At 45.2% G+C, this 26,897-nt stretch overlaps 2 protein-coding genes across 3 annotated transcripts; one reads left to right on the forward strand and one right to left on the reverse strand.

Annotated features, from left to right (window-relative positions):
* Window positions 1-1,107: 1,107 nt before the first annotated feature.
* rnf34a (ring finger protein 34a) lies at window positions 1,108-14,961 on the reverse strand. Of its 2 annotated transcripts, XM_083645184.1 has the most exons (9): window positions 14,853-14,961; window positions 13,729-13,947; window positions 9,386-9,614; window positions 8,395-8,582; window positions 6,947-7,009; window positions 3,768-3,969; window positions 3,246-3,272; window positions 2,989-3,030; window positions 1,108-1,633 (listed from the first exon to the last, which is right to left on the reverse strand). In XM_083645184.1, exons 1-9 carry the CDS (start codon window positions 14,856-14,858, stop codon window positions 1,446-1,448), a joined length of 1,164 nt encoding a protein of 387 aa, XP_083501310.1. In that variant the 5' UTR covers window positions 14,859-14,961; the 3' UTR covers window positions 1,108-1,445. The 2 variants fall into 2 exon arrangements, with proteins under 2 accessions (XP_083501310.1, XP_083501311.1); XM_083645185.1 differs by lacking the exon at window positions 2,989-3,030.
* A 2,465-nt stretch (window positions 14,962-17,426) lies between these two features.
* LOC310783104 (4-hydroxyphenylpyruvate dioxygenase-like) lies at window positions 17,427-26,001 on the forward strand. Its single transcript, XM_083643894.1, has 14 exons — window positions 17,427-17,463; window positions 17,649-17,675; window positions 18,552-18,614; window positions 19,004-19,108; window positions 19,872-19,914; window positions 20,522-20,604; window positions 20,727-20,816; window positions 21,497-21,600; window positions 21,708-21,785; window positions 22,520-22,682; window positions 23,245-23,316; window positions 23,403-23,525; window positions 25,143-25,259; window positions 25,372-26,001. Exons 1-14 carry the CDS (start codon window positions 17,461-17,463, stop codon window positions 25,480-25,482), a joined length of 1,182 nt encoding a protein of 393 aa, XP_083500020.1. The 5' UTR covers window positions 17,427-17,460; the 3' UTR covers window positions 25,483-26,001.
* Window positions 26,002-26,897: the final 896 nt, after the last annotated feature.

Genomic DNA, 26,897 nt, shown 5'->3' on the forward strand with positions numbered 1-26,897 from the left:
CTTAGCAGTGCTCTGCTGAGTATTCTCTGTAGAATGCTAGCTAAGTTATAACTTAGAAGTGCTCTGCTGAGTATTCTCAGTAGAACGCTAGCTAAGTTATAACTTAGAAGTGCTCTGCTGAGTATTCTCAGTAGAATGCTAGCTAAGTTATAACTTAGAAGTGCTCTGCTGCGTACTCAGTAGAATGCTAGCTAGGTTATAGCTTAGCAGTGCTCTGCTGAGTATTCTCAAAGAGCATGGAAGGAAAGAGACGACACTCCTGCCATTTTTGGAAACAGAATGCGCCTCGCAGTGGTCAGCTGCGGTAGCGCGGGCCCCTATAATCAGCCTCTCTAAACAGTAACTCAACGGGAGAACACTCTAAATTTCGTGGATTCACATCTTTTCTGGGGGTACTGCAAATCTTGATTGAAGTGGTGTAGTGCAGGGATGTAAAACAACAACCATATTGTGGAAACTAAGCAAAAATTTTTTTTTTTTTTTTCAAGATAAATAGTAAATGCAAAGGACCCGAGGTTAAAACCACGGCAACGCACTTCTGACGGAGTGGACGACAGCCGCATTAGCTATTTATCTTGAAAAAACTAAACAAAGAAAACGAAAAATTTTGCTTAGTTTCCACAATATGGTTGTTGTTTTACATCCCTGCACTACACCACTTCAATCAAGATTTGCAGTACGCCCAGAAAAGATGTGAATCCACGAAATTTAGAGTGTTCTCCCGTTGAGTTACTGTTTAGAGAGGCTGATTATAGGGGCCCGCGCTACCGCAGCTGACCACTGCGAGCCTGTGCGAGGTTCTTTTGGCGCTGTCACGCTTCCAAAAATAAAAAATGGCGGAGGCTGCTGGGCGCTGATGTTGCAATGGGGCAATATGGAGCTGTCATTTCTTTCCATAAAAGTTCTTTGGTATTCTCAGTAGAATGCTAGCTAAGTTATAACTTAGAAGTGCTCTGCTGAGTATTCTCAGTAGAATGCTAGCTAGGTTATAGCTTAGCAGTGCTCTGCTGAGTATTCTCAGGAGAATGCTAGCTAAGTTATAACTTAGAAGTGCTCTGCTGAGTATTCTCAGTAGAATGCTAGCTAGGTTATAGCTTAGAAGGACATCAGAGGGCGACAGGTTGTGTTAGACAAGGTGGCTGAAAGCCACACATTCTTCTTCATGTTCAACATTGGAAAGAAAAGCACAACAGACATTTAGGAATGAACACACAACAGATATGTGTAGTTGAGGAATGACTCATAGGAGGGTAGAAGCCCATTGGTCAACCTGGAACGTCAAACTCTGACCAAAATGAAAATGCATCTTCTCTCACAATACTTCAATGTGCAAATATAATGTCATCATTTGGGGAAATACAAACATTTGATTCTTCTGAGGTTAGGAGCCCGCATGGTGGTACAAGTCCTCAGTCCCTTCCCTCGGTGCTGCGGTGGTGCAGTGGTTAGGACTTGAACACGTGCACCGCCCTCACCACGTACTGCCTGCAGATGGGGCACTCGCTCATCCTCTTGCCACACTTGGTGCAGGTGACCATGTGGCCGCACTCCAGCAGCACGCAGTCGATCACGGCGTCCATGCAGATCCTGCACAGGTTGTCATCGTGGTTGGTCAGCGGGCCCCTGGTGCCGTCTGCCAGGGGACACAAGACACAGAGGAGGTCAGACTGGAGGCCCCTGGGTTACGGTGTGAAGAGCAGCCAAACTAAGCCCTGGCGTTTTAGGCTTCCTACACACTTTCAATTAAGAAAGTCCAGACTTTTTCCAGACCTTGATTTGTTTTTGATTTTTGTCTGGTGTTCAATATTATTTATGCAGATAGACATCTTGCCCCTGCTAACTAGGTCATATATCACTGTATAGATGATTGTTCTTCACAGCCACAAATATCACAATATGTCAGATGATTGGCAGGGTTCCTCCACGGTTTACATTCATTCCATATTTTTTCCCAGTTGTTGACTGGATTTTATTTTATATTTGTGACATCGTTATGCATGCTGACAGCAGCTGGGTAATAAGAGCATCCATCTATTTGAATATTATTCTTCACATCAACAACAACAAAAAACTGTGGACTCAAAGTGGGTCTATAACAATATAAAAGCTATAATTTTGTGTATATCTGACCTGAACCACAACATTGTCTATGCCACCTTGGGTGGCATAGACAATTCCAAAAACTATTCAAGACTGGAAATTAAATTCATTTTTAATACTTTTACAGAGTTGTGTAGAAACCCTGGATGTTATGTGCCGGATCGAGGGAGTTGCACAATGCTCAGTAGCTCAATAAAACATTTCATGTTATCTTGCTGAGGTCATGCTCGGAGCAAACCAACTCCTGAACAACATCCCTGTCTGATTATAGTTTTTGTGATGAGGTGTTTCCATGACAACAACCATACAATCTTTATCACTGGCAGCATGCTGGTGACAGACTGAATTAAAACGGCCAAAATATTGGCGATATTTAGCTTTACACGTTGAAAGGCGTGAATAGATGAACTTGGAGAGAGAGAGAGATATCTCGTGATGGCTCAGGGGACGAAGCAAGCAATGTCGTGGAAATGAAATGTTCACAAGGGAGGATCTTCAGCCAGCAGGACGGATGACGTTACATCAATTCACATTTTCAATAAAACAGCATGAATAATATCTCTCCTGTTTCTCCTGATATGAGTGCCGTGCCAACAGAGGCACGGTACAGTACATATCAGAGGAGAGGGCTGTGTGTATTAAAAGACAAATCAATAAACACAGAATCAAGACAGCAACTTTCCAAAGAGGAGGCAAATGAGAAGAGGATCACAGCGAGGAGAGAGACGCTGGCAGGCAGAGGTGGGAAGGTGACACCACTTAGACAATGGAGAGGCGAGCCACAGATGGTGTGTGTGACCAGAAGATAGAAGCCACAGATGGTGTGTGTGTGACCAGAAGATAGAAGCCACAGATGGTGTGTGTGTGACCAGAAGATAGAAGCCTTACCTCCAATGGCACCTTTGCAGATAGGAGGGGGAAAGGACACCACTTGTGTGTGGGAAGAGTAAAAAGCAAGACACATTTTAATCATGAGGATTCTGAAGAGGATGAGAAAACTGATTTGAATGAACCCCATTCGTGTTCAGATGGGATCAGAGCAGCTACTGCATATCCCATTATCTATATATCATAATGTCATTGCTACACACACACACACACACACACACACACACAGAGAGAGAGAGGGAGGGGCGATCTCTCACCTGCAGTTATAGCGGTGCTCACATCCACTGAAAGGAAAGTGAAAATACAATGAGTGATATCCACTGGGGAAAAGACATTAAAATATATGCACTCAAGTCATATTATTTATTATATTATATTTTCTAATTCACAATGAAAACTAACGTTCAATCAAGTTGGACGGAGCTCCTGCTAAATTGTCAATATCGCCGCCCAGGCACTTGTATGTACTCAACTAACTTAACCTAACTAACAAACTATCCTCACAGGCCATTTAACTATCCTGTGTCTGCTCAAAATTGTCAGACTAACCCCCGGCTGACACCCCCCAAAACGTACAATCCACTACAGAGAAATTGATATGAATCTTTTCTTTATTAACTGGCCCCTGGCCTCCTGTCATTTTTGCAAAAGTGGCCCCCAGGCAAGTTGAGTATCCCTGAAGTAGCCTATATATAATTAGCGACGTTGCTTTTGAGACACTGCACAGCTCCAGTCAGAAAAGAGGTGAAAAGCACATGAGGACAGAATGAGTAACCCACATGATTTCCTGTTGTGCTCCGTCTCTCTGTACAGCCTGCTGACGCGCTCCACCAGCTCCCACTTCTCACAGCAGCCCGAGTAGTTGACAAAGTTCCTGGCCAGGATCTCCTTGAGCTGCCGCACCGACAGCCCCTCGATGTCCCTCAGGCTGGACAGGTCCGAGAGAGAGGCCCGGGCCCGACGCCGCGTCTGAGGGCTCACCTGAGGGAGCGGGGACCAAGAGATTAGACCAACACATCGAAACCTGTTCAAAACATCCTAATTACGTCAACTCACATTCTCACATTCAAAGTGCACGGGCCAATCAGGAAGCTGCCTTGTAGTTGATGACATAAAGGGGCCAATCAGGGATGCCCACTGACAAAATGTATCTAGTATGGCAGTTTCCAAAGCAACGAGCGGTAGCGTTAACGTTAGAGTAAACAACGTTAACGGAGTTATGCACCAGTGGAGTTTCTCGGCGGGAAAGACGTTTTTAACTGTTCTTCCAAGTGGACTGGTATTTGACTGGATCCGACGCTGATTGGCTGAATGACCTAGATTTGCCTACGCTGATTGGCTGAAGGGGTTGTCTGTCAAGGCAAGTACTCCCGCCCACTGAAATGGCTGTGGACAGAGTCCAGACTGATACATCGTGAAACAGGATATGAGATCACATTATGGGGATGTTTTTTTTTACCAGGCTACAATACATCAGGATCGGCGATGGAACGAAACGGTGGTGGAAATTCCCTTGCAGACTGTTTGCCTATTTAAAATACCTTGACATTTGGTCATTTAATTTGATTTTAAATGTATGTAGAGCACAGAAGGCCACACACACACACGCACGCACGCACACACACACACACACACACACACAGTTGAGAGTTTGCTGCTTTGAGTGTGTTGTTGTGGTACCATTTCCTACTGGGAACAATGCCTCTTCCTTGTGCATCTACTGTAAAAGCTACATTGCTGCCAAGTTGCCAACAACACCAAGCACAACTGTGTGTGTGTGTGTGTGTGTGTGTGTGTGTGTGTGTGTGTGTGCATGCGCGTATGTGTGCGTGCGTGCGTTGTCTGTAACCCCGCCTCCCTGGCATGAACGAATACACCGGGGACTGAGGATATAATGCGATTACAATTGGCTCACAGGAGCATGTAACCCGCCTCCACCCAAGCCTATGAGGAAATAATGAAAACTGGCTTTTATATCATTTTTTCCCCCAATAGATTTTTATTCTCGTTGTATTTGTTTTATTCTAATGTAAATCCTGTTGATGTGCGCCCTTTTTATTGCATATCACAGTGCCTTTTCTTTATTGTGGTTTTATTGCGTGTAAAGCACTTTCTAACTTTAATTTGAAAGTTTAAACGTTTATTGCCGTTTGTTAGAATATTGAGTGCTGCAATTTCCATATTGTAAGAGGCTGCAATTTTTATTTTTTTCTCACCACAGGGAGACAGGTGTTTCAGACGGCCTACTTAACGTGACGTGTGGAATCCCTGGGCAACAATTCATGTTAGGCTGAGTACACTTTTCATTACATTCAACCCAGGAAAACCTAAGCATTCGCATCTCATTTTCAACCCCCATATTGCCCCCACCCCCAAGAGCTGGTACACCCCCCCACCCTCAAGAGCTGGTACACAAATTTCGATATTAAAACGCTGTGTCACCAAGCATTGCCATTCATATTGCGACTGCAATATTCAGCAAAAGAGTTGCAATATATTTGTCAATATTGTGTAACCCCCCACTTACTAATGATATTCTCTTCATATAGATCCCATCAAGGGACAAGAAGATATTAAAGGACGACTTTGCTGATTTTCAACCAGCTTGGTATCGTTACATGTTGTCTGCACCGAGAGCTCCCGGTTCGTTCGCCTGCAGAAAGTCCACCGGGTGACGCAAAATGCGCCATCTGGCGGGACTTTTTCCGACTCGTATGGCTGCTGTCCGAACTACAAATTGTACTCATTTTTGTGCCCGCATCCAGGGACAGTCGGATCGAGAGCCATACGAGTCGGCAAAAGTCCGCTGGATACCACCCACATTGTAATGATACAAAGCTGGTTGAAAATCGGCAAAGTCTTCCTTTAACACGTTCACTGCCAATGGCGAGTTGACTCGTCAAAAAAATTCCAACGGTTCACTGCCAATGACGAGTTGAGACGTCAAAAAAAAAAAAAAATTTTTTTGACGGTGCTACGTGGATCAATGCCCCCCACGTCTCCTATAAAATTATTGGAGCTACCGAACGTGTACAACCCATTCCACCGACCCACTAAGTGGCGACAGTGCTCTCCTGACTAGAGGAAGGCAAGCAAAAAGCAGTGTGATCAAGCCATTCTCATGAAAATGGATTGGCGAAAACGCTTTCGTTTTCGCGCTGATTGCTGGCGGTGCGGGATTGCAAATTTGCATAATAGATTACGGGTGGAACACACTTTGAAACACGCAGCATAAATATGACCAGAATCGCAAAAGCTTCATCAAAGCTCTCAACCAAAACTCCAAGTAACGAGCGAGTCCATCCAGACTTCCTCAAAGAGCGGCCGCGCAGACAGGCACAGCAGCAGCAAAGCAATGAGACTGGTGACGCGAGGTTACAGCAACAGAAACGAGCTTGTGACACGGCCGCTGCAGCCAAGAAGACACACACGGAGGGAGGAGTTGGAAGCAGAGGGGGGTTTCCTGCTGTTATGGAGGAAATTACTGTTCAAAACTATTGTTTAGATGTCTGACGTCTTACTGATGCCAAAAATGAATGGTTAAAGTGACTGTTCTATCGAATTTCACAAAAAGCCATTTATCTCAGAATAATTTTTCTGACGCTGAAACCATGCTGTATTCAACTGCTAATGCTTACATAACTACTAACTCTACAAACTAACTCTTTTAGACAGAGAAAGCACACATTCTATTAGTTCTTTTGAGATATTGTGTGTTGACAAAATCTTAGCAGAAAAGAATCCTCGGGTCTTGAAAGATGAGCCAGAATCCTCAAAAAAACCCTCTGGCAGAACCTACCTACAGTAAAAAAAAAAAACGGCTGGCAGTGAATGTGTTAATAGCGTCCTGTGACCTGTGTGTTCACATTGGGAAAAGGGACGTTCAGATGATAAATGCAGAGATGTATTTTGTCTGGACGTGATGGAGCAGATCATCTGACAGTAAGACTTAGATCACCTCAGGAGTGTGTTCACTGTGGTCCAAGTTGAGGAGAGACACTGACGTAGCGTCACCTATATCCTGCAACACAACCAGAGCAAAAACAAACATGACTGTGTGCACTGCATGAAAACAACAGCGTTAACCCGGGATTAGGATTAGAGTCACTCTTCGGCTAGAACATTGATACCCTGGGAACAACAATGCTTCTCACCTTCCATTCATAGAAGAAGCTTAAGCGGGGCCAGTACAAGTACAAAGTATTTATAGAGGATCTTGGCTGCCTATCCACCTTATTTTTGAATGCCCCACTGTACAAATAATTGTGGGTACAAGTTCCGGTTTAACGTGACTTATTGTTGCAGCTTGCCATTTTTCCTTTGTTATACTCTGACCTGATTAGTGATTTGTTCCGTTCGCCCAGACGGGTGTCAAGCTGTCAGCAACAAGGCTGGGAGGATCACACCGGAAGAAGAACACATAGGCATCATGGCCGCTAGAAATAAAGTGGATAGTGGAGCTCCCTTTCCAGTGCCAGTTCTGATGCTTCATAGAGGCCATTTACACCTGGCGTTAACATGTGGTTTCTGCCATCAGATTGTATTTTATCACTTCAGCCTGATTCCATTTACACCTGGCGTTAACATGCATTTTCTGCAATCTGATTGCAATCAGATTGCAGAAATGGTTGTCCTCTCAATCCGCATAAAGTTGGTGTATCCAGATTGAGAGGACACATTGCATTTACACTTGTGTTCAATGTGTACACACAATGCATCCCTGACCACCTCCGGAGGTGGTTTGGCCGATCAGATTGCAATCCTTCTTCAATGCGTTTTGGGGGTGTTTACACCTGGCATTTCAAGTGATAAAACACAATCCGATTGCAATCTGATCACAGAAAACACATGTTAGCGCCAGGTGTAAATGGCCTCTCTGTTTCATTGTCTTGTGTTCAGAAGATATGTGGTTTGCGGGGAAAATGGGCCCAATACACAAGAGTAAATAAGAATCTGTCATCAATCTGAGACTTTTTCATCACTTTATGACTCCTCCCATTGAGTCCAATAGACTCGGGACCTGCCGCCAAGTCTCCTAAGTGGGCGTGGCAAGTTTCCAAAGTGGGTGTGGCCATGGAGAGACAGATACAGGAAGTGACTGGAAAATGGGTGTGTCTGGCTTTGTCTGTCTGTACCTGGTTGGTATCAGAGCTATGTCTCCTGCTGAGGTCTGTCTGTACCTGGTTGGTATCAGAGCTATGACTCCTGCTGAGGTCTGTCTGTACCTGGTTGGTATCAGAGCTATGTCTCCTGCTGAGGTCTGTCTGTACCTGGTTGGTATCAGAGCTATGACTCCTGCTGAGGTCTGTCTGTACCTGGTTGGTATCAGAGCTATGTCTCCTGCTGAGGTCTGTCTGTACCTGGTTGGTATCAGAGCTATGACTCCTGCTGAGCGTGTGTCTGTACCTGGTTGGTATCAGAGCTATGACTCCTGCTGAGCGGCTCGTCCTGAGAGGTGGCGAGGGCGGACAGCTCGGAGGCAGACTGTGCAGCGGACGAGGCCGGCGTGTACAGGGGCGAGGCCGGCGTGTACAGGGGGCCCCGCGAGGTGAGGCTGGCCGTCTCTACGTCCTCCTCGTCCTCCTCCTCGGTGCCTTAGTGCAGAGACGAAACGCTAGGAAACTTTCATATCACCATTATTATAGTGACCAAAACGATCACAGTTATGTCAATATGACCGCGCTATTGGTAAAATGTGTTGAAAATGCTCAAAAGGTACTGATCCACTCGCTGAAATCATTTCACCCAGTTTTATATTGAAAACTCAGGATGTGCGCCTGCGTCTGGGAGACTGTTGCTAACATTTATTGATGACGGACATTATTTAGCATGTTTTTTATTTTATTTTATTTTTTCCCCCTTTTTCTCCCAATTGTGCTTGTCCAATTCCCCCTGCTGTCCCGGTCGATGCACCACCCCCTCTGCCGATTTGGGGAGAGCTGTAGAGTAGCACCATGCTTCCTTTGATACATGTGCAGTACCTGACAGCGAGGGGTTTCACTGGCAGGACATAGCGCATGGGAGGATCAAGCTATCCCCCCCCCCCCAGTTCCCCTCCCCCCCCCCAGTTCCCCTCCCCATGAACAGGTGCCCGGACTGACCAGAGGAGGCACTAGTGCAGCGACCCCACCGGCTTCCCACCCACAGACACGGCCAATTATGTCTGTAGGAACGTCTGACCAAACCGGAAGTACCGCTGCCCGGGAATTGAACCTGGATCTTCAGGTGGGAGGCGAGTGCTTTTACATCTACACTTACCCAGACGCCCGCCATGTTTGATCAAAGCACAGTGATCAAACACGGTTTTCACGAGAATTTAAATTTGAAACGGATCTACTAACCGCCAGGAATCTTATCGCGGTTCATCGTTAAACCGGTAACGGTTTCAAATCCCTACCTCGGTGACAGAGCACCAGCTCCACCAGGTCCTCCTTCTCCCTGCAGGTGTCGGTGGGGATGTTGCGCAGCAGCAGGTACTGCCGCAGGTCTCGAACCCGCAGGCGCATGAGCAGCGGGCGCTGGAAGGCGGTGGCCTTCAGCAGGTGACAGGTGGCACAGACACGCAGGTTCTCCTGGAGCACGGAGCACAGGGAGCAGAAGCTCTTCTTACAGTCGCAGCAGATGTGCTGGAGAGGAGAAAAGAGTAGGAAAGATTAGCAGAACCGCTGAGGCAAGTAGTGATTTAACAGTTTGCAAGCAGACACTTTCCTTTTTTTTTTTTACTTTTTATTGACAGATTATTTATACATAGTTGCATTGTATACATTGTAGATACTGTACTGTACTTTTTATAGACAAATAAAAGAAAAAACAAAACCACAGCAGCTGCAACAGCAGCAACAAAACAAACAAACAAAAACAAAAAACAAAACATATAGAGCAGGGAGTCAACTTTTCATTATACATTCATCTTGGATCCAAAACAATAAAATCTGGCCTAATGGGTGTTATATATTGAACCCAGCATTCCCATCTTGAGGTAAATTGTTCTACTTTATGATTGATAACAGCAGTTAGTCTTTCCATCTTATATATATCCATCGTAATATTCATCCATTCTTTCACTTTAGGGCTTTCCTGTGATAACCACTTCCTGGTGAGAGCTTTTTTACCAGCTACCAGCAATATATTAATCAAATATCTGTCTTCTTTCAACCAGTCTTCCGATATACCGAAATACATTGTTTTACTATCTAGGGCAGGGGTCACCAACCTTTTTGAGGTCGAGGGCTACCTGAAGGGTAGAGAGTCATGTGGGGGGCTACCTGTTGAAATTTGCTCGATTTACCTTTAAATAATGAGTATTATGCGTTTAATCGAGACATACACTCTTTTCTTTCACTGTTGTGAAGAAGAACTCTTCCTCCCACTCCTCTTGAAATTGGTAATGTTTTTTCTTCAGCTGGCAGTCGCACTGTTGCAGAGTGAATGACGTAGTGACGTAACGTAAAACTAAACTTTGACCCCAGCCCAGGTGGATCAAAATAGTTAATCAATAATTAATTATACACAGAAAATAAATTATACACAGACAATAAACGTTTTTAAAACGTATGCATTGTTAAACCAATTATTTTCTACATTTGTGTGTTATTGTGGGAAGGGAGGAGAAAAACAAATACAAAATAATTTTTCTGATTATATTTTTTTGTTTTGTTTTTTTTTGTTGTTCCTTTCTTTCCCCTGTTTGTCTGTTTTGTCTTGTTTGTGTAATTTTTTTTTTTTTTTTAACATCTTTCTGAACGTGGCCTGCGGGCGCCACAGCGCCACCCCGCGGGCACCTGGTCGCCCGCGGGCGCCGTGTTGGCTACCACTGATCTAGGGGTATTACACATTCGAAAACATCCTGTATAGCTTCGTGAATCTGTTTCCAATAACCCCTGATAACAGGGCAGTAAGCAGACACTTTCCATGATGGATGAATGAATGAATACAAACACACACAACTTCACACACTTGACCTGAATGACCTCCGTGGCTAATTTCAGCCCTCTGCCCTCCTGCATTTCTAAATATGTCCCCCCGCTCCCCTTTTAGCTGATTGGCATGGACACACACACTTAACCTCCGTGGCAAATTTTAGTCTCCTAGGGCAAAAACTGTGCCCACTAAAGGGTGGTGAACTTTTTCTGGACCAACCGACCGACGGAGTGACTTACACAGCTGCTGGCCGCAGCTATAAAGGTCTATATTCTATCAATTGTGAGATATATGAAGAAGGGCTCAACCATTAGAACGTGCCCCATTAAGGCCAAGTCCTAACTGCAGTGGCATATGGTTTGAATCCAGCCTGTGCCTTTTGCTACCTCTCATCCCCTCTCTCTGCTGCCCTCTGTCTTTCTCTACTGTAACTACCTCTCATGCCCTCTCTCTGCTGCCCTCTGTCTTTCTCTACTGTAACTACCTCTCATGCCCTCTCTCTGCTGCCCTCTGTCTTTCTCTACTGTAACTACCTCTCATGCCCTCTCTCCGCTGCCCTCTGTCTTTCTCTACTGTAACTACAGAATAAAGCAGAAATGCCAGAAAATATCTTATAAAAAAAGTGATATGAAAGTAGAGAAAATGACACTCAGTCTTGTGGAATCATATCAATGCCAGTTAGACCTTCACTGCATTTTCAATCATCCACATCTGCTCCACCTCTCCAGACACCATCTGCTCCACCTCTCCAGACACCAGCAGGAGGCAGCTGGTTTCTTCTGCTCCACCTCTCCAGACACCAGCAGGAGGCAGCTGGTTTCTGACAAGTGACAAACATCAAACGGTAATACATGCGAGGTGTGGGATTGGCCTCTCCGTTGGCATGGTGAGCAGGTTCAGACAGCAGTAGTTGGCATGGTGAGCAGGTTCAGACAGCAGTAGTTGGCATGGTGAGCAGGTTCAGACAGCAGTAGTTGGCATGGTGAGCAGGTTCAGACAGCAGTAGTTGGCATGGTGAGCAGGTTCAGACAGCAGTAGTTGGCATGGTGAGCAGGTTCAGACAGCAGTAGTTGGCATGGTGAGCAGGTTCAGACAGCAGTAGTTGGCATGGTGAGCAGGTTCAGACAGCAGTAGTTGGCATGGTGAGCAGGTTCAGACAGCAGTAGTTGGCATGGTGAGCAGGTTCAGACAGCAGTAGTTGGCATGGTGAGCAGGTTCAGACAGCAGTAGTAGCATGATGAGCAGGTGAAGAGCAGGTTCAGACAGCAGTAGTAGCATGATGAGCCAGTGAAGAGCAGGTTCAGACAGCAGTAGTTGGCATGATGAGCAGGTGAAGAGCAGGTTCAGACAGCAGTAGTTGGCATGGTGAGCAGGTGAAGAGCAGGTTCAGACAGCAGTAGTAGCATGATGAGCAGGTGAAGAGCAGGTTCAGACAGCAGTAGTTGGCATGGTGAGCAGGTGAAGAGCAGGTTCAGACAGCAGTAGTAGAATGAGGCGCTGTGCCATCTCTTAACCCATTGATACCTGATGCAGCATTTGCGTGTATATCCCTCATTTGGGTGCGTATCCCTTTAAGACCGCGAACCGCGTTAACGCGGTTCGCGGTCTTAAAGGGATACACACACAAACGCTGCATCAGGTATCAATGGGTTAACATGAGTCGTCCTTCCATTATCAGCACATTACACAAATCAGCCTGCTGTCCATCTGTCTCTGCGATCAGCTAGAGCAGAACAGCAGCGCTCTCAACAGACATGAGCGGCCTCAGGGTTTTAGGCTAATGACTCCTTTTTTAGCCTGCTCAGTGTTCACTCACACAACCGGATATTTTCTCAACTCTGTGAAAACCAGTGGTCAGAGTTGCTCCACTGCGGTGCCCCCCCTGCTGGCCAGTAGCTGCTGCAGCAGTCTCAGGATGTCACATTAAGGGCGTCTCAAAGGACACATCAGATTACACATAAGGACCTCTGGACTCTGGACAGCAGCACTACACAGACCAACTTGCACATTCACTTTGGAATCATGATTTAGATTCAGAGCTATTACACGATAGGAAGTGATGATGGAAAAAAGATGGAATTGCTTATTATAAGAAAATTAGGCAACCTTATTTTCCAGGTTGGCTCCTTTTAAACGATTTTGTTAATAATCATATTCATAAGGAACAGGAGGTTTGGCCCATTTCAACTGACTATCAGAAAATGAGGTAACTGAAAAAGCAATACGTTTAAAAATAGAAAGATCCTCAAAACAAATGTAACAAACTTCCCACCAAGTACAGTCAAAGTGATATTTGATTGATATATGATTTATAATGAGCTCCGAAAATGTAGTCTCACTTGCTAGACTATCTCCGTTTCACGCTGCCTGTGTACCAGCGCAGGAGAGAGTCTGGCTCCTCTTACTCTCACTCCGGTGTAGCCGGGGGAGGAAAAGCCCGAAAGTAGTCGTACCAAGCAGACCTGCTTTATTGCACAATCCAAATCTTCGTCAGAACTTGCCATTTTCAGCGTACGGGTTGCTAGCTTGCTAGCTAACGTTGTTGTTGTTGTTTCACAGTGGCGGAAGCATTTGAGAGCAACACGCAGGGAGCGGAAAGGGATTTCCCTTCGCTCCAACAAGTGAAATGGTCGGAGCCAGTGGCAGCGCTTAAACCCGCAGCCTGCTTCCAGTGAGTCAGACTACTGAGAATGTAATGCTTTGTTCTGGTATTTTGTGTACATTTTCAACACATATCATCATAGACTTGTCGTTCAACAACATTCACATCCCCACTTTTCACATTCATGTCTTTCTTCTCTTCCTTAACATGCGACATACCTTCCTCCTGAAGACGGAGAAGGCCTGGCCACAGGCTTTGCATACGAGACTGGGACTCCCTGAGGTCGTGGGCGGGTATGTGGAGTATCCCGCGCTGGGGGCAAAGCGGAAGGGTCCGGCCCCAGCCCCGAACCCCGGCTGCTGGCCTCGAACTGCCCCAGTGCCCATCACTTCATTCAGCAGACCACAACATGAAGCCCACATGGACGAGGCCCCTGCCTGACAGTGACACGGCATGCGTAGGATCATTATTACACCTCAGGTGGTTTGATTTTGGAACCTACCTACTACTGTACAGTCAGGTGATCTACTCACTGAGCATCACTCACCAGTAAGAGTCCCATCTTTACAGCCAAAATAGCACCAGTAGCTAAAATATGTATAGCTGTTTGTGCTTTGATGTTGCACAGGAGGTTATATTGCTATCTAACGTTAAACGGTATCATTAGAAATGAGAACATTCACTGTGCATGACAACTAAATGAGAAGTGCTACTCCTCATCAGTGCAGTTAAGAGACAACATCAATATCACAGGAGGAATAGGTAAAAATAGAAAATAGTGAATAGAAAATAAGCCAAAATAAATATCTACAATATATACAATGGAGGTTTGTACCAGAAGTGTCCTATTTGTTTTAAAACACTGGAATAGATGATTGCACTGGAGTATATAACTATACAAGTATAAATGATCGCACTATATGGGCTTTTTGCACTGGGATAAATATGGAACTGCATTGGAATAAATGAAAATAGCATCATGTAAAATAGGGTGACCATGGAAACAGTTAATCGAGACAGATGAACTCGAAGCTGATTGTGGCTCGGGAAGATAACACTACAACACAGCGCAAACTGAATAGCTGTTTTTGTTTAGTAACGTTATCTCGCGTTATGAGCAGGAAAACATACCTATTCTCAATGAGAAAGAATGTACCCCGGTTTCAGTCCATACTTAACGCTACTGCCCAACCCATGGCTGTAGCAGCTGTTAGCTAGCAGGCTACCAAAGGCTAACCATAACGTCAGCTGCCCGATACAACAAAATGAAGCAACGCTAGCTATGGCTGCAATAGGCTAAACAACAGTGCTAAAATTAACAATTAAGAACAGAAAAATGCACCTTCATTGCAGCTCCGGCGTGTGTGATGTAAAGGAACTGACTGATAGGGTAACCATTGCAACAAGGAGCCTCGCTTGTTTAGCTGAAATGCCTGGCTGTCTCTTCATCGGACTAGCGCTTAGCTAACTGCACTGTAGCGTTTATACCTGCTCTCACAACGGAACGGACGAGAAGAACTGCCGCTGGGTGGCTGCATAGTACAGTGATGCTGCGTTCAAGTCCTATGGGAATAACCGTGAGAGATTTGACAGTTAAAAGCCATTATGGTTCAAAATCGCCTTGAAATCGATGCGTTGGCGTACGCCTTGATTGAAGCTTTCTGTAGACTGTGGTTGCTCCTGGTCATCTTTTTCATACAAATATGCTGTGAGTAATACGTCTTGTCTTCATGTTTTACATGGCAAACATTGCACGATTAAAATGCATCAAATAACGTTAGTACCAAAATGTCTCTCGTGATGAAAATGGGTATGGTCCTTTTGTTTAAAATAAATACCTCATTTCTGACCTGGCTGAAAGCTAAAGTGAATGATATTTTCAACTAGGGACTCTGCATCTACCGTATTTTTGATATGTCACATGAAGGCAGCATGATAGCGACATGCTGTGATGATGAGTCATCCAATCATAACACAGAGGTGCACAGGTGCAGAGGCGGTGCAATGGGGTGCAACCCGTACGGGATATTTTTTTCCGGATGATGGGGTGTGGCCAGGCACTTGTGTCGCTTCTTGGGTCTCTTTGTCGGGTCACCCCCACCCGACGAAGAGACCCAAAAAGCGAGACAAGGGCCTGTATGGAGCGCCCGCCCGCCCGTCCAGGACAGCAACCATCCACCCACACCGCCCCGCCAAGCAAATGGCCGCCACCCAGAACGACCAGACAGGCACCCCGTCCAGGCGCCCGCACCGCCTCCCTCCACCGGGCAGGAACATTCCGCCAGCCCGATCCGGTCTGCAGCGAAGGCCCCGAAACAGGATCCACACAGCAGAGCGGATCGGGCTGGCGGAATGTTCCTGCCCGGTGGAGGGACTTGTTAGGCGGTGCGGGCGCCTGGACGGGGTGCCTGTCTGGTCGTTCGGGGTGGCGGCCATTTGCTCGGCGGGGCGGCGTGGGGGTGCCGGTGTGAGGCGGGGGGTCCGGGCTGTTGTGTGGTTCCAGGGGCTGCGGGGAGGGACCGGAGGTACAGGGGAGTCACACCGGTGGTGGAGAACGTCTGTCCCCGGGGGTGGTGAGGGGGCGCTGTGTCTGGCCGGACCACGCGCGCGCGGGGGGGGGGCTTGGATCTCCCGGGTCACGTTCCGGTCCCCCACTCCATCAGGCCCATAGGGTGCCATGTGGGACTTAGGTGGTGGCTGGGAGGAGGAGAGGTGAGGGGTATTAGATGGAGGAGGTGGCTGGGAGGAGGAGAGGTGAGGGGTATTAGGTGGAGGAGGAGGAGGAGAGGTGAGGGGTATTAGGAGGAGGAGGAGGAGGAGGAGGAGAGGTGAGAGGTATTAGGTGGAGGAGGAGAGGTAAGGGGTATTAGATGGAGGAGGAGGAGGAGAGGTGAGGGGTATTAGATGGAGGAGGAGGAGAGGTGAGGGGTATTAGATGGAGGAGGAGGAGGTGAGGGGTATTAGATGGAGGAGGAGGAGAAGTGAGGGGTATTAGGTGGAGGAGGAGGAGAGGTGAGGGGTATTAGGTGGAGGAGGAGAGGTGAGGGGTATTAGATGGAGAAGGAGGAGAGGTGAGGGGTATTAGATGGAGGAGGAGGAGAGGTGAGGGGTATTAGATGGAGGAGGAGGAGAGGTGAGGGGTATTAGATGGAGGAGGAGGAGGAGAGGTGAGGGGTATGTGAAGGCCAATGAGAGTGCAGCATGAGTGAGCCTCCTCTCAGCACTAAACACTAACACATGGTCTTTCTCCTCAAACACAAAAACAAGGGGGAAAAGTCGCTCAAATTCAAACGCTGTAGTTGAACAAAGTTATTCACAGGAAGAATTTGAATTATCAGGACGTTTGTTTTTGGCTTGCATACATGTTTTATTTTACATAATAAACCTATTTTTATTTGACTTAATGGTATGGTATGGTATGGTATGGTATGGTATGGTATGGTATGTATCGTCAGTAGCATCCAGTGTTGGGCAAGTTACTTTCAAAATGTAATATACTACATATTACTAGTTACTTTCATTTGAAAGTAATAAGTTACTTTACAATATTACGTTCTGTGTAGAGTAACTAGTTACTTATTACACTATTTTTGCATTACTTTTACCAAAACAGCAGCAGCAGCAGCAGATCCTCCTCCTCCTCCTCTCTCCTCCTCCTCCCCTCCTCCTCCTCCTCCTCCTCCTCCTCTCTCCTCCTCCTCTCTCCTCCTCCTCCTCCTCCTCCTCCTCCTCTCTCCTCCTCCTCCCCCTCCTCCTCCTCCTCCTCCTCCTCCTTTTCTCTCCTCCTCCTCCTCCTCCTCCTCCTCCTCCTCCTCCTCCTCCTCCTCCTCCTCTCTCCTCCTCACAGACCGGGGGGCGTGGACATACAGCCTTCCTTCTCATTCCTTCAAACTCAGGACTTCACTGTTGCCGACACATTCAAACAGTGAGGTCAGGTCAACAGGGACAAGATGGTGAGTGAATATTATCAACTGTTTCTTCTTCTTCTTCTTCTTCTTCTTCTTCTTCTTCTTCTTCTTCTTCTTCTTCATCCTATATTACATTGCAGGAATTGTTTATTTCAATGTCCTTTAACACTGTAACATTGATATCATGTATAACAACATTATTATATGATGTTTCTTTTATTTTTTTATAGACAACATACACTGATAAAGGTGAAAAGGTAGGTAACCTCAACATACATTTTTTCCCTACCGAATAGTCAACAGAGGTGATTATGTGATGCTGCGTTTATTATCGGAATCAGAATCAGAATCACTTTTATTGCCACAGTATGCAAGTTACATACGAGGAATTTGTCTTAGTGTCTGTATGCAGCGTAGCGGTCACATCAATATACAGAGATAAGAAGTAGGAAGATAACTAAAGACAATCACAAAGTTGCAAGTGCAATCAAATCGAGTAAATATATACAATATGTACATGAGTGGTGAAGTGTTATGTGGATAATAAATGTGAATTTACATGAGATTTAATAGGCGTTAAATAGGCAGTGGATTTACATGAATTTACAGTCGGAGTTAAATAATAGTTTACATTGAATGTACATGAAATTTACAGGCTAGCTAAGGCATTAATGTGCAGGGAATTTACATGAATTTACAGTCCCAGGTAAACAGGCATTAAATTAGATATGAGTTACTGTTTTATGGGGGGGGGGGGGGGGGGGGGGGTCAGCTGAGTTTAGGTGAGGTTGCAGATGTATTAGGCCGATGATGCAGAGTGGAAAATCAATGGACTGAAACCTGGTTAATTTGTTATTCTAAACAGTGTGTGTGTGTGTGTGTGTGTGTGTGTGTGTGTGTGTGTGTGTGTGTGTGTGTGTGTGTGTGTGTGTGTGTGTGTGTGTGTGTGTGTGTGTGTGTGTGTGTGTGTGTGTGTGTGTGTGTGTGTAAACATGTAACATGGTGTAACATACTACCATTGTTTTTCCTGTTAGAAGTCATTAAGGTATTTTATGACTGCAGCATTCAGAAACAATCTGTCAATGTTTCCAAGAGTCTTCATTAACTCAACTGTTCTGTTTTGGTGTCTCCAGCACGAGCAGGGCCGCTTCCTCTGCTTTGACCACCTGACCTTCTGGGTGGGAAACGCCAAACAGGTACGCTGATGATCCATAACCATGTCTTCTCTTCTGTCTTCTTCTGTCTTCTCCTCTCTTTTGGGCACATTTCAGTTCCATGACTTGCCTCGGAGATGGAGAGCTAGGCTGTACTCTCTCAGCATGGCTATTGGTTCTCCAGGGGGGTGGGGAGGCCTCAGCATGTGAAACCCTGCAGTCCACATCATCCTCCTATTTCATGGCTTACTACAAGCCTACTACAGCACACACTACTCAGTCCAGCCTCACTTTTGATCACCAGGAGATGGTGCTATCACACAGTAAAAAGCCAGTCTGGGGCAAACATGTCCAATGTCATCACAGTGTGGAAATGAAATTCACTTTATTTGTTTGATCAGTACAAAACAGGCTGTCTCCTGCTTCAACAGGCTGCTTCATACTATTGTAACAAGCTGGGGTTTGAGCCTTTGGGGTACCAGGGTCTGGAGACAGGCAGTCGAGATGTGGTGTCCCATGCAGTCAAACAAGGCAAGGTAAGGAATCCTCAGTGGCAGAAGACCTACACAACACACCAGGACCTACACACCAGGACCTACACACACCAGGGCCTACACACCAGGACCTACACACCAGGACCTACACACCAGGACCTACACACCAGGACCTACACACACCAGGGCCTACACACCAGGACCTACACACCAGGACCTACACACCAGGGCCTACACACCAGGACATACACACCAGGGCCTACACACCAGGACCTACACACACCAGGGCCTACACACCAAGACCTACACACCAGGGCCTACACACCAGGACCTACACACACCAGGGCCTACACACCAAGACCTACACACCAGGACCTACACACCAGGACCTACACACCAGGACCTACACACCAGGGCCTACACACCAGGACCTACACATCAGGACCTACACACCAGGACATACACACCAGGACCTACACACCAGGACCTACACACCAGGACCTACACACCAGGACCTACACATCAGGACCTACACACCAGGACCTACACACCAGGACCTACACACACCAGGGCCTACACACCAGGACCTACACATCAGGACCTACACACCAGGACATACACACCAGGACCTACACACCAGGACCTACACACCACACATCATGTTATATGTTCATGTTTGGCTCTAAATCTCTGAGTCTCTTGAGTCATGTGGATCTGAAAGCAAGTGAGTGAATTAAAATGTCATGTTAACGATGGACGGTGATGGAAATGACAACTTGTAGCCTAAATGTTTTGTCTTTTACAGATCATTTATGTGTTCTCATCGGCCCTCAATCCTGGAAACACAGGTATGCCACTGGCACGAGCTGCTTAGTTTCTTTACATAACTGGGAGACTTCACCACTGTACCAGAGATTTTCATCCGCCGTTTATTTTCCCATAGACATGTCGTAAAATGCGTATAAAAATAGTTTTACTTCGTCAAGCCAAACGGTTCAGCTATATTTAGAATTGGGAGAGACCAGAGAACATTTCACTCGAAAAAAAACAACATTGAAAAAACATTTTATTTAAATCCGCAATTATTTTACGTTTTGGTCCGACTGAAATGTTATGCGATCTCTCCTGTTTCTAAATATATCTGAACCGTTTGGTTTGAACAAGTAAAACTATTCTTATAAGCATTTTACGAAATCTATGGGGAAATACATCGTGGATGAAGATCTCTGGTACAGTGCTGAAGCAGGAAGTAGGCGGTTACTTTGCCTCTCTATAGAATACAACAAAGCATGCTCAAAGGAGTTTTGACTATAGAATAAAACAGGGCAAATCAATTAATTTGGGACAGCAAGAAGAACAATAAGCTGCTTGGAAAACCAGCCACATACCTGCATAATGAGAAATGGATCCCTCGTCATTATTTTGTAACTGTGTTTAAATGATGTGTGTTCTCAGAGATGGGAGATCATTTGGTCAAGCACGGGGATGGTGTCAAGGATATTGCATTTACAGTGGAGGACTGTGACCTCCTAGTGCAGGTAGTCATGCAGACTTGTGTTGTCTCTTTTTGAAGTGCTTGATGCTTGCTGCTAATAAATGTCAAATTGCACGAGAGTTTCAACTGAAAGAACACAATGATATTATTTCCTCTGCTTCGTAGAAAGCTCGAGAGCAAGGTGCTGTTATTGTAAAGGAGCCCCACACACTGGAGGACAAGCATGGTCGAGTCAGGCTGGCTGTGCTTCAGACGGTAAGGCCCACTCATTCATATTGATCAGTGTTGGGGGTAACTCATTACAAAAGTAACATATTACATATAATCTATTACTTTTAGCAGTAACTCAGTAATATAACTTATTGCTTCTAGGATTTCAGTAATATTATACCAGTACCTTTGTCAGGTAACTCAAGTTACAAATTGAGTTATTATTATTTTTTAAATCAAAGCACATATTTAAATCATGTCCTAATCAAACTGTGTGTGTTTATGCAAATAACCGCTATAGATGACAATAACAAAGGAAAAGGATAACATTTCGAAATTTGGACGGTTTACACTGATTTGAAATTATTTTTCGGGATGATTCCAGGGCAGCGATGTCATGCTGCTACTGGTGTTATTTTGGTGAAAGTAATGCAAAAGTAGTGTAAAAAGTAACGAGTTACTCTACACAGACAGTAATATTGTAAAGTAACTTGTTACTCTCAAATGAAAGTAACTAGTAATATGTAGTATATTACATTTTGAAAGTAACTTGCCCAAAACTGATATTGATGCACGTGAAGCTCTCATTTAGAGACCGGAGACGTTTGGCTCACAATTTGAATGCAGCTCATCATCACAAGATCATGTAGGAATGAACCGGGAAGTGTCAGATCATGTGGGAATGAACCAGGAAGTGTCAGGATGCGTCTTTGTGTTTCCTGCAGTATGGAGACACCACACACACGTTAGTGGAGAGGACAGCGTACAGCGGGCTGTTCCTCCCAGGCTTCCTCCCTCCTCTGTACCGAGACCCTTCCTTAGCCAAACTGTGAGTATGGAGCGCTCACAGACTCGTAGAGAAGCATGGGACAGACAGAACAGTGTTACAGCTTTAGGATATAGCTATATGGTTTTAGAGTTCATCTTTCTTTGCAGGCCAAGTGGAAAGCTGGACTTCATCGATCACGTTGTGGGGAACCAACCAGACGATGAGATGGTTTCAGTGGTGGAATGGTAATGTGTTTCTGCATGAAGGTCTAGTCGTACAACTTGAGTTCCTCACACAATAAAAGGCTAGTGACATGCAATGTGTGGAGCGCCCCTCATGCCCCTGGATACTGATGTGATGTGCAGGGGTAGAATACTGTGTGGATGGGGGCGGGGGTCACAGGGTGTAACTCCGCCTTCTTGGCGTGAGTCAGGAACCACCATGACTTAGCAGTTTCCCTCAATTGTTTCCTCGAAGCTCCAAACATCTGGATCTTGTTTGCCCTGAAGGAGGGGCGAGGCAGTTCTGTGAATGAGCGAGCTCATTGGCTGATCCTGGGAAGAGGGGTGGAGCACATATTTGGGATTTCACATCTGAAAAGCCTTTTCCCCCAGTTGATTTAACTTATGGAAATACTACTGTTATGTAGGGCAATGAGTGATGTTTGACTTGTCTCCATCACGGCTCTTGACCCCTGGTTCAAGATATCATGGGCGGCTGTGGCTCAGGAGGAGGTAGAGCGGGTCGTCCACCAATCAGAAGATCGGTGGTTCGATCATCGGCTCCTCCAGTCCGCATGTTGAAGTGTCCTTGGGCAAGACACTGAACCCCAAATTGCTCCCGATGGCTGTGCCAGCACCCTGCGTGGCAGCTGGCCGCCTTCGGTGTGTGAATGGGTGAATGTGGGCACATGTAAAGTGCTTTGGATAAAAGCGCTATATAAATACACTCCATTTACGATTTACCATCCATATCACAGGTATCAGAAGAACCTTCTCTTCCATCGCTTCTGGTCGGTGGATGACAAGCAGCTGCAGACAGAGTTCAGTGCTCTGCGCTCCATCGTGGTGGCAAACTACGAGGAGACTGTGAAGATGCCCATTAACGAGCCGGCCATCGGGATGCGCAAGTCTCAAATCCAGGCATGTTCTTCTCAAAAACCTTCACACTCACTGCAACAATGTCATGTTTTGATACTTAGTATGAAAAAGTAACAGTAACACGTTTTGACCCCAGTGAGACAGAAGACGGTGGGGTATGAGTCCTGGTCGCTGCACTAGCGCCTCCTTTGGGCGGTCGGGCCGCCTGTTCGGGGGGAGGGGAACTGGGGGGGGATAGCGCGAACCTCCCACGCGCTGTGGCTGGCGACTGCATATGTATCGAATGAAGCATGTGCTAGTCTACAACTTTCCCCAGATCGGCAGCAGAGGGGGTGTAGCAATGACCGCGGGACAGGGACAGGGACAGGGACAGGGACAGGGACAGGGACAGGGACAGGGACAGGGACAGGGACAGGGACATCCAAGTACAACTGGGGAGAAAATGGGAGACAAATCAGAAAAAACTTGAAAAATCAAACAAACAAATGGTTAAAATCATGATAAGAAAAAAACAAATATTGAGTCTTGTGGACTCTTAATCTAATGTAATAATTGGATTGGATAATGGATGCATATAAAGAAGGTATCATGTGTTCACCTACAGGAGTATGTGGAGTACTACGGAGGACCAGGAGTCCAGCACATTGCCATGAACACATCAGATATCATCCCTGCAGTAAGTCCACAGGAGGTGTTGTAACTGGTGCTGCCCGGATGGAGGAGCTGCAAGAACAATTCTCTCTGACATTCCCTTGATTGCAGATCCGTAACCTGAAGGAGCGTGGCATGGAGTTCATGACTGTGCCAGACACTTACTACCAACAGCTGAGAGAGAAGCTCAAACTGTCAAAGGTCAACATCTCAGAGGACCTGGATGTTCTGCAGGTCAGAAGAACTCATATTGTGTGAACCTGAACCTGCTTTTACTCAGAGACAGCTTTTTGAACGCGACAGCATCTTTGCATCCGCACCCAATAGTAGCCATGTCCAATGGTCCATGGGCATTCCTATGGAAGATGATTGTCTGATTCATTAACTGATTATATGTGTATTGTTACACAGTAAAGTTCATTCTGTCCCCATGGCAGAGATGGGGACTTATGACATCTCTGAACCAGTGAGCACAAAAGCAGAATGTAAATGGAATATCTGGTGTCGTAAGGAACACACAGGATGATGGACAACAAACATGGAGTCGTTCATTTAGTGTCGTGATCCTTGCAATACACAAATGTCATATTTTAACGACGCTGAAGTTGGCATCCGATTCGCAGCTCCCGATTGGAATTTTCCAGTCCACCTTAAAAAGTGGAATAACACCTCTAGATGGCGTCGTTTAACCATTTTCAAGCTAGTTCATGAACTGGAAAACAGAGGTAGCCTATAGGCTATAGGGGGGATATGTAATGAGAATACATTATAGAATGAGTCCTGCATTTTATTCGTTTTTAATGTTGTATGCAATTCTTATTGACCTCAAAAAGGTTCTCCTATTTATGTAAACAGCTGGAGAAAAGAGTTGATTTCACAGCTTTTGCCCATCTAGACCACATCAAACCAGGTCCAGCTCAAACACCATCACTCTAATTCTTTTCAAACCTGGCCTAGATTACAAAGGGGACATTAGACTCTCATTATGGCACAGTGGCTGATTTGTGAAACATATTTCTGATTTGTGAAAATGCTATAATTGCAGTTTTCAGCTGGTTTTGCCCATCTAGACTGCAACCAGGTCCAGCTCAAAGACCATCACTCTAATTCTTTTCAAACCTGGCCTAGATTACAAAGGGGAAATTACACTCTCATTATGGCACAGTCTCAGATTTGTGAAACATTTACTCTATTTGTGAAAACTGAAAAAGAAAATGTTGATTTCACTGTTTTTTTTTTACCACCCAGGTCCAGATCAAAAACCACTACACTCAGACGAACTGCTGCACCTGCAGTCATCAGAGTGATGGTGTTTGAGCTGGACCTGGTTTGATGCGGTCTAGATGGGCAAAATCAGCTGAAAACTGCAATTATAGCATTTTCACAAATCAGAAATATGTTTCACAAATCAGCCACTGTGCCATAATGAGAGTCTAATGTCCCCTTTGTAATCTAGGCCATGTTTGAAAAGAATTAGAGTGATGGTGTTTGAGCTGGACCTGGTTTGATGCGGTCTAGATGGGCAAAAGCTGTGAAATCAATTTTCTCCAGCTGTTTACACCAATAGGAGAACCTTTTTGAGGTCAATAAGAATTGCATACAACATTAAAAACGAATAAAATGCAGGACTCATTCTATAATGTATTCTCATTACATATCCCCCCTATATACCTCTGTTTTACAGTTCATGAACTAGCTTGAAAATGGTTAAACGACGCCATCTAGAGGTGTTGTTCCACTTTTTAAGGTGGACTGGAAAATTCCAATCGGGAGCTGCGAATCAGATGCCAACTTCAGCATCGTATATTTTAATATAATAACAATATAATACCAGTTCCTTCTCGTGTCTAGGAGCTGAAGATCTTGGTGGACTATGACGACAACGGCTATTTACTCCAGATCTTCACCAAGCCCGTCCAGGATCGCCCCACTGTGTTCTTGGAAGTCATTCAGAGACATAACCACCAGGTCAGACTTGTTTTACAGAAGAAAGATCTAGTCTACGGGGTTGTTCTCTGTAAAGGGTTCAATTAGCGATATATATCATACAACTGTATTATTCTTGTGTTTTTGTATGCAGGGCTTTGGTCAAGGAAATTTCAAGTCTCTTTTTGAAGCCATTGAAGAAGACCAGAAAGCGAGAGGAAATTTGACCATCCTGACACCAAATGGCGTGTCGAAGAGCGTGTGAATCCAGCATCATCACACATGTGCCTTTCCCCCTCCAAGATGCTTCAGCAGCTATCATCACTCTATGCTTTTATTGTGAAAAGACTGTGGAGGCTCATGTTTACTTGTTACAGTAGACACAACATCGTATACTAAGTCAGTACTCTGATGATGTGAGACGCACACACAAATCATACAAAACATACGTTTATTGATGCTAAAAACAAACTAACAAATCCATGGTTTTTAGTATCATTGTTATTCCCTACTCCATTTTTTGTGACTTATAGTTTACTTCAATTTAGCATTTATTCTAAGTGCATGTGTTAAAAAAAGTGCTGCATTGTAGTGGTACCCTGTGTGTGTGTGTGTGTGTGTGTGTGTGTGTGTGTGTGTGTGTGTGTGTGTGTGTGTGTGTGTGTGTGTGTGTGTGTGTGTGTGTGTGTGTGTGTGTGTGTGAGTGTGTGAGCAACAGTATTTTGTGATTTGTATCAGTTATCAAGAGGGCGACATATTCAACAATTATTAATAAAATAAACAACAAAACGATGTAAACAAAAAAAAATTAAGCTTGAAACAAGCAAAACATTATTTGAGATCTCATAAACGAAAACATTTGACTATACATCTATGTGTTCATTTGGACAATGAAATGACTTGTTGAGGTCCATAGAGACTTACTATACAATATCATACTATACAATATCATAATATTATTATATAGTAATTATTATTATTATTAATAATAATTATTATATTATTAATTATGCAATGCAGTGATGGGGTCGTCCACTAATCAGAAGGTCGGTGGTTCGATCCCCGGCTCCTCCAGTCCGCATGTCGAAGTGTCCTTGGGCAAGATACTGAACCCCAAATTGCTCCTGATGGTTGTGCCGGGACCACAGCTTGCTGCCATTGGTGTGTCAATGTGTGGGTGAATGTAGACACGTGTTGTAAAGCTCTTTGAGTGGTGGATAGACTGTGTGGGTGAATGTAGACATGTGTTGTAAAGCTTTGAGTGGTGGATAGACCAATGTGTGGGTGAATGTAGACATGTGTTGTAAAGCTTTGAGTGGTGGATAGACTAGAAAAGCACTATAATATAAATGCAGTCCGTTTGACCGATGTGTAGGTCAGTTTATTAAAGGTCTAATCCAGGGGTGTCAAACTCATTTTAGTCCATGGGCCACATGCGACCCAATTTGGTGTCAAGTGGGCCAGACAATGAAAATCAATAATCAATAACTTATAAGTGACAAAACCTCAAAATGTTCCCGTTTATCTTAGTGTAAAGAATTACAGGTACAACCCTACAACACGTAGGCTACTGTAGGGTTATCTCAGATACCATCAAGCACATTATCGACTGTCTGTACTGTGCATTACAATCAGGGGTGTAGTGGAGGGTCAACGCAAGTAAACAATTGACCCACCCCT

The sequence above is a fragment of the Poromitra crassiceps genome, assembly GCF_964638095.1.
Source record: "Poromitra crassiceps genome assembly, chromosome: 10".
Lineage (NCBI taxonomy): Eukaryota > Metazoa > Chordata > Actinopteri > Beryciformes > Melamphaidae > Poromitra > Poromitra crassiceps.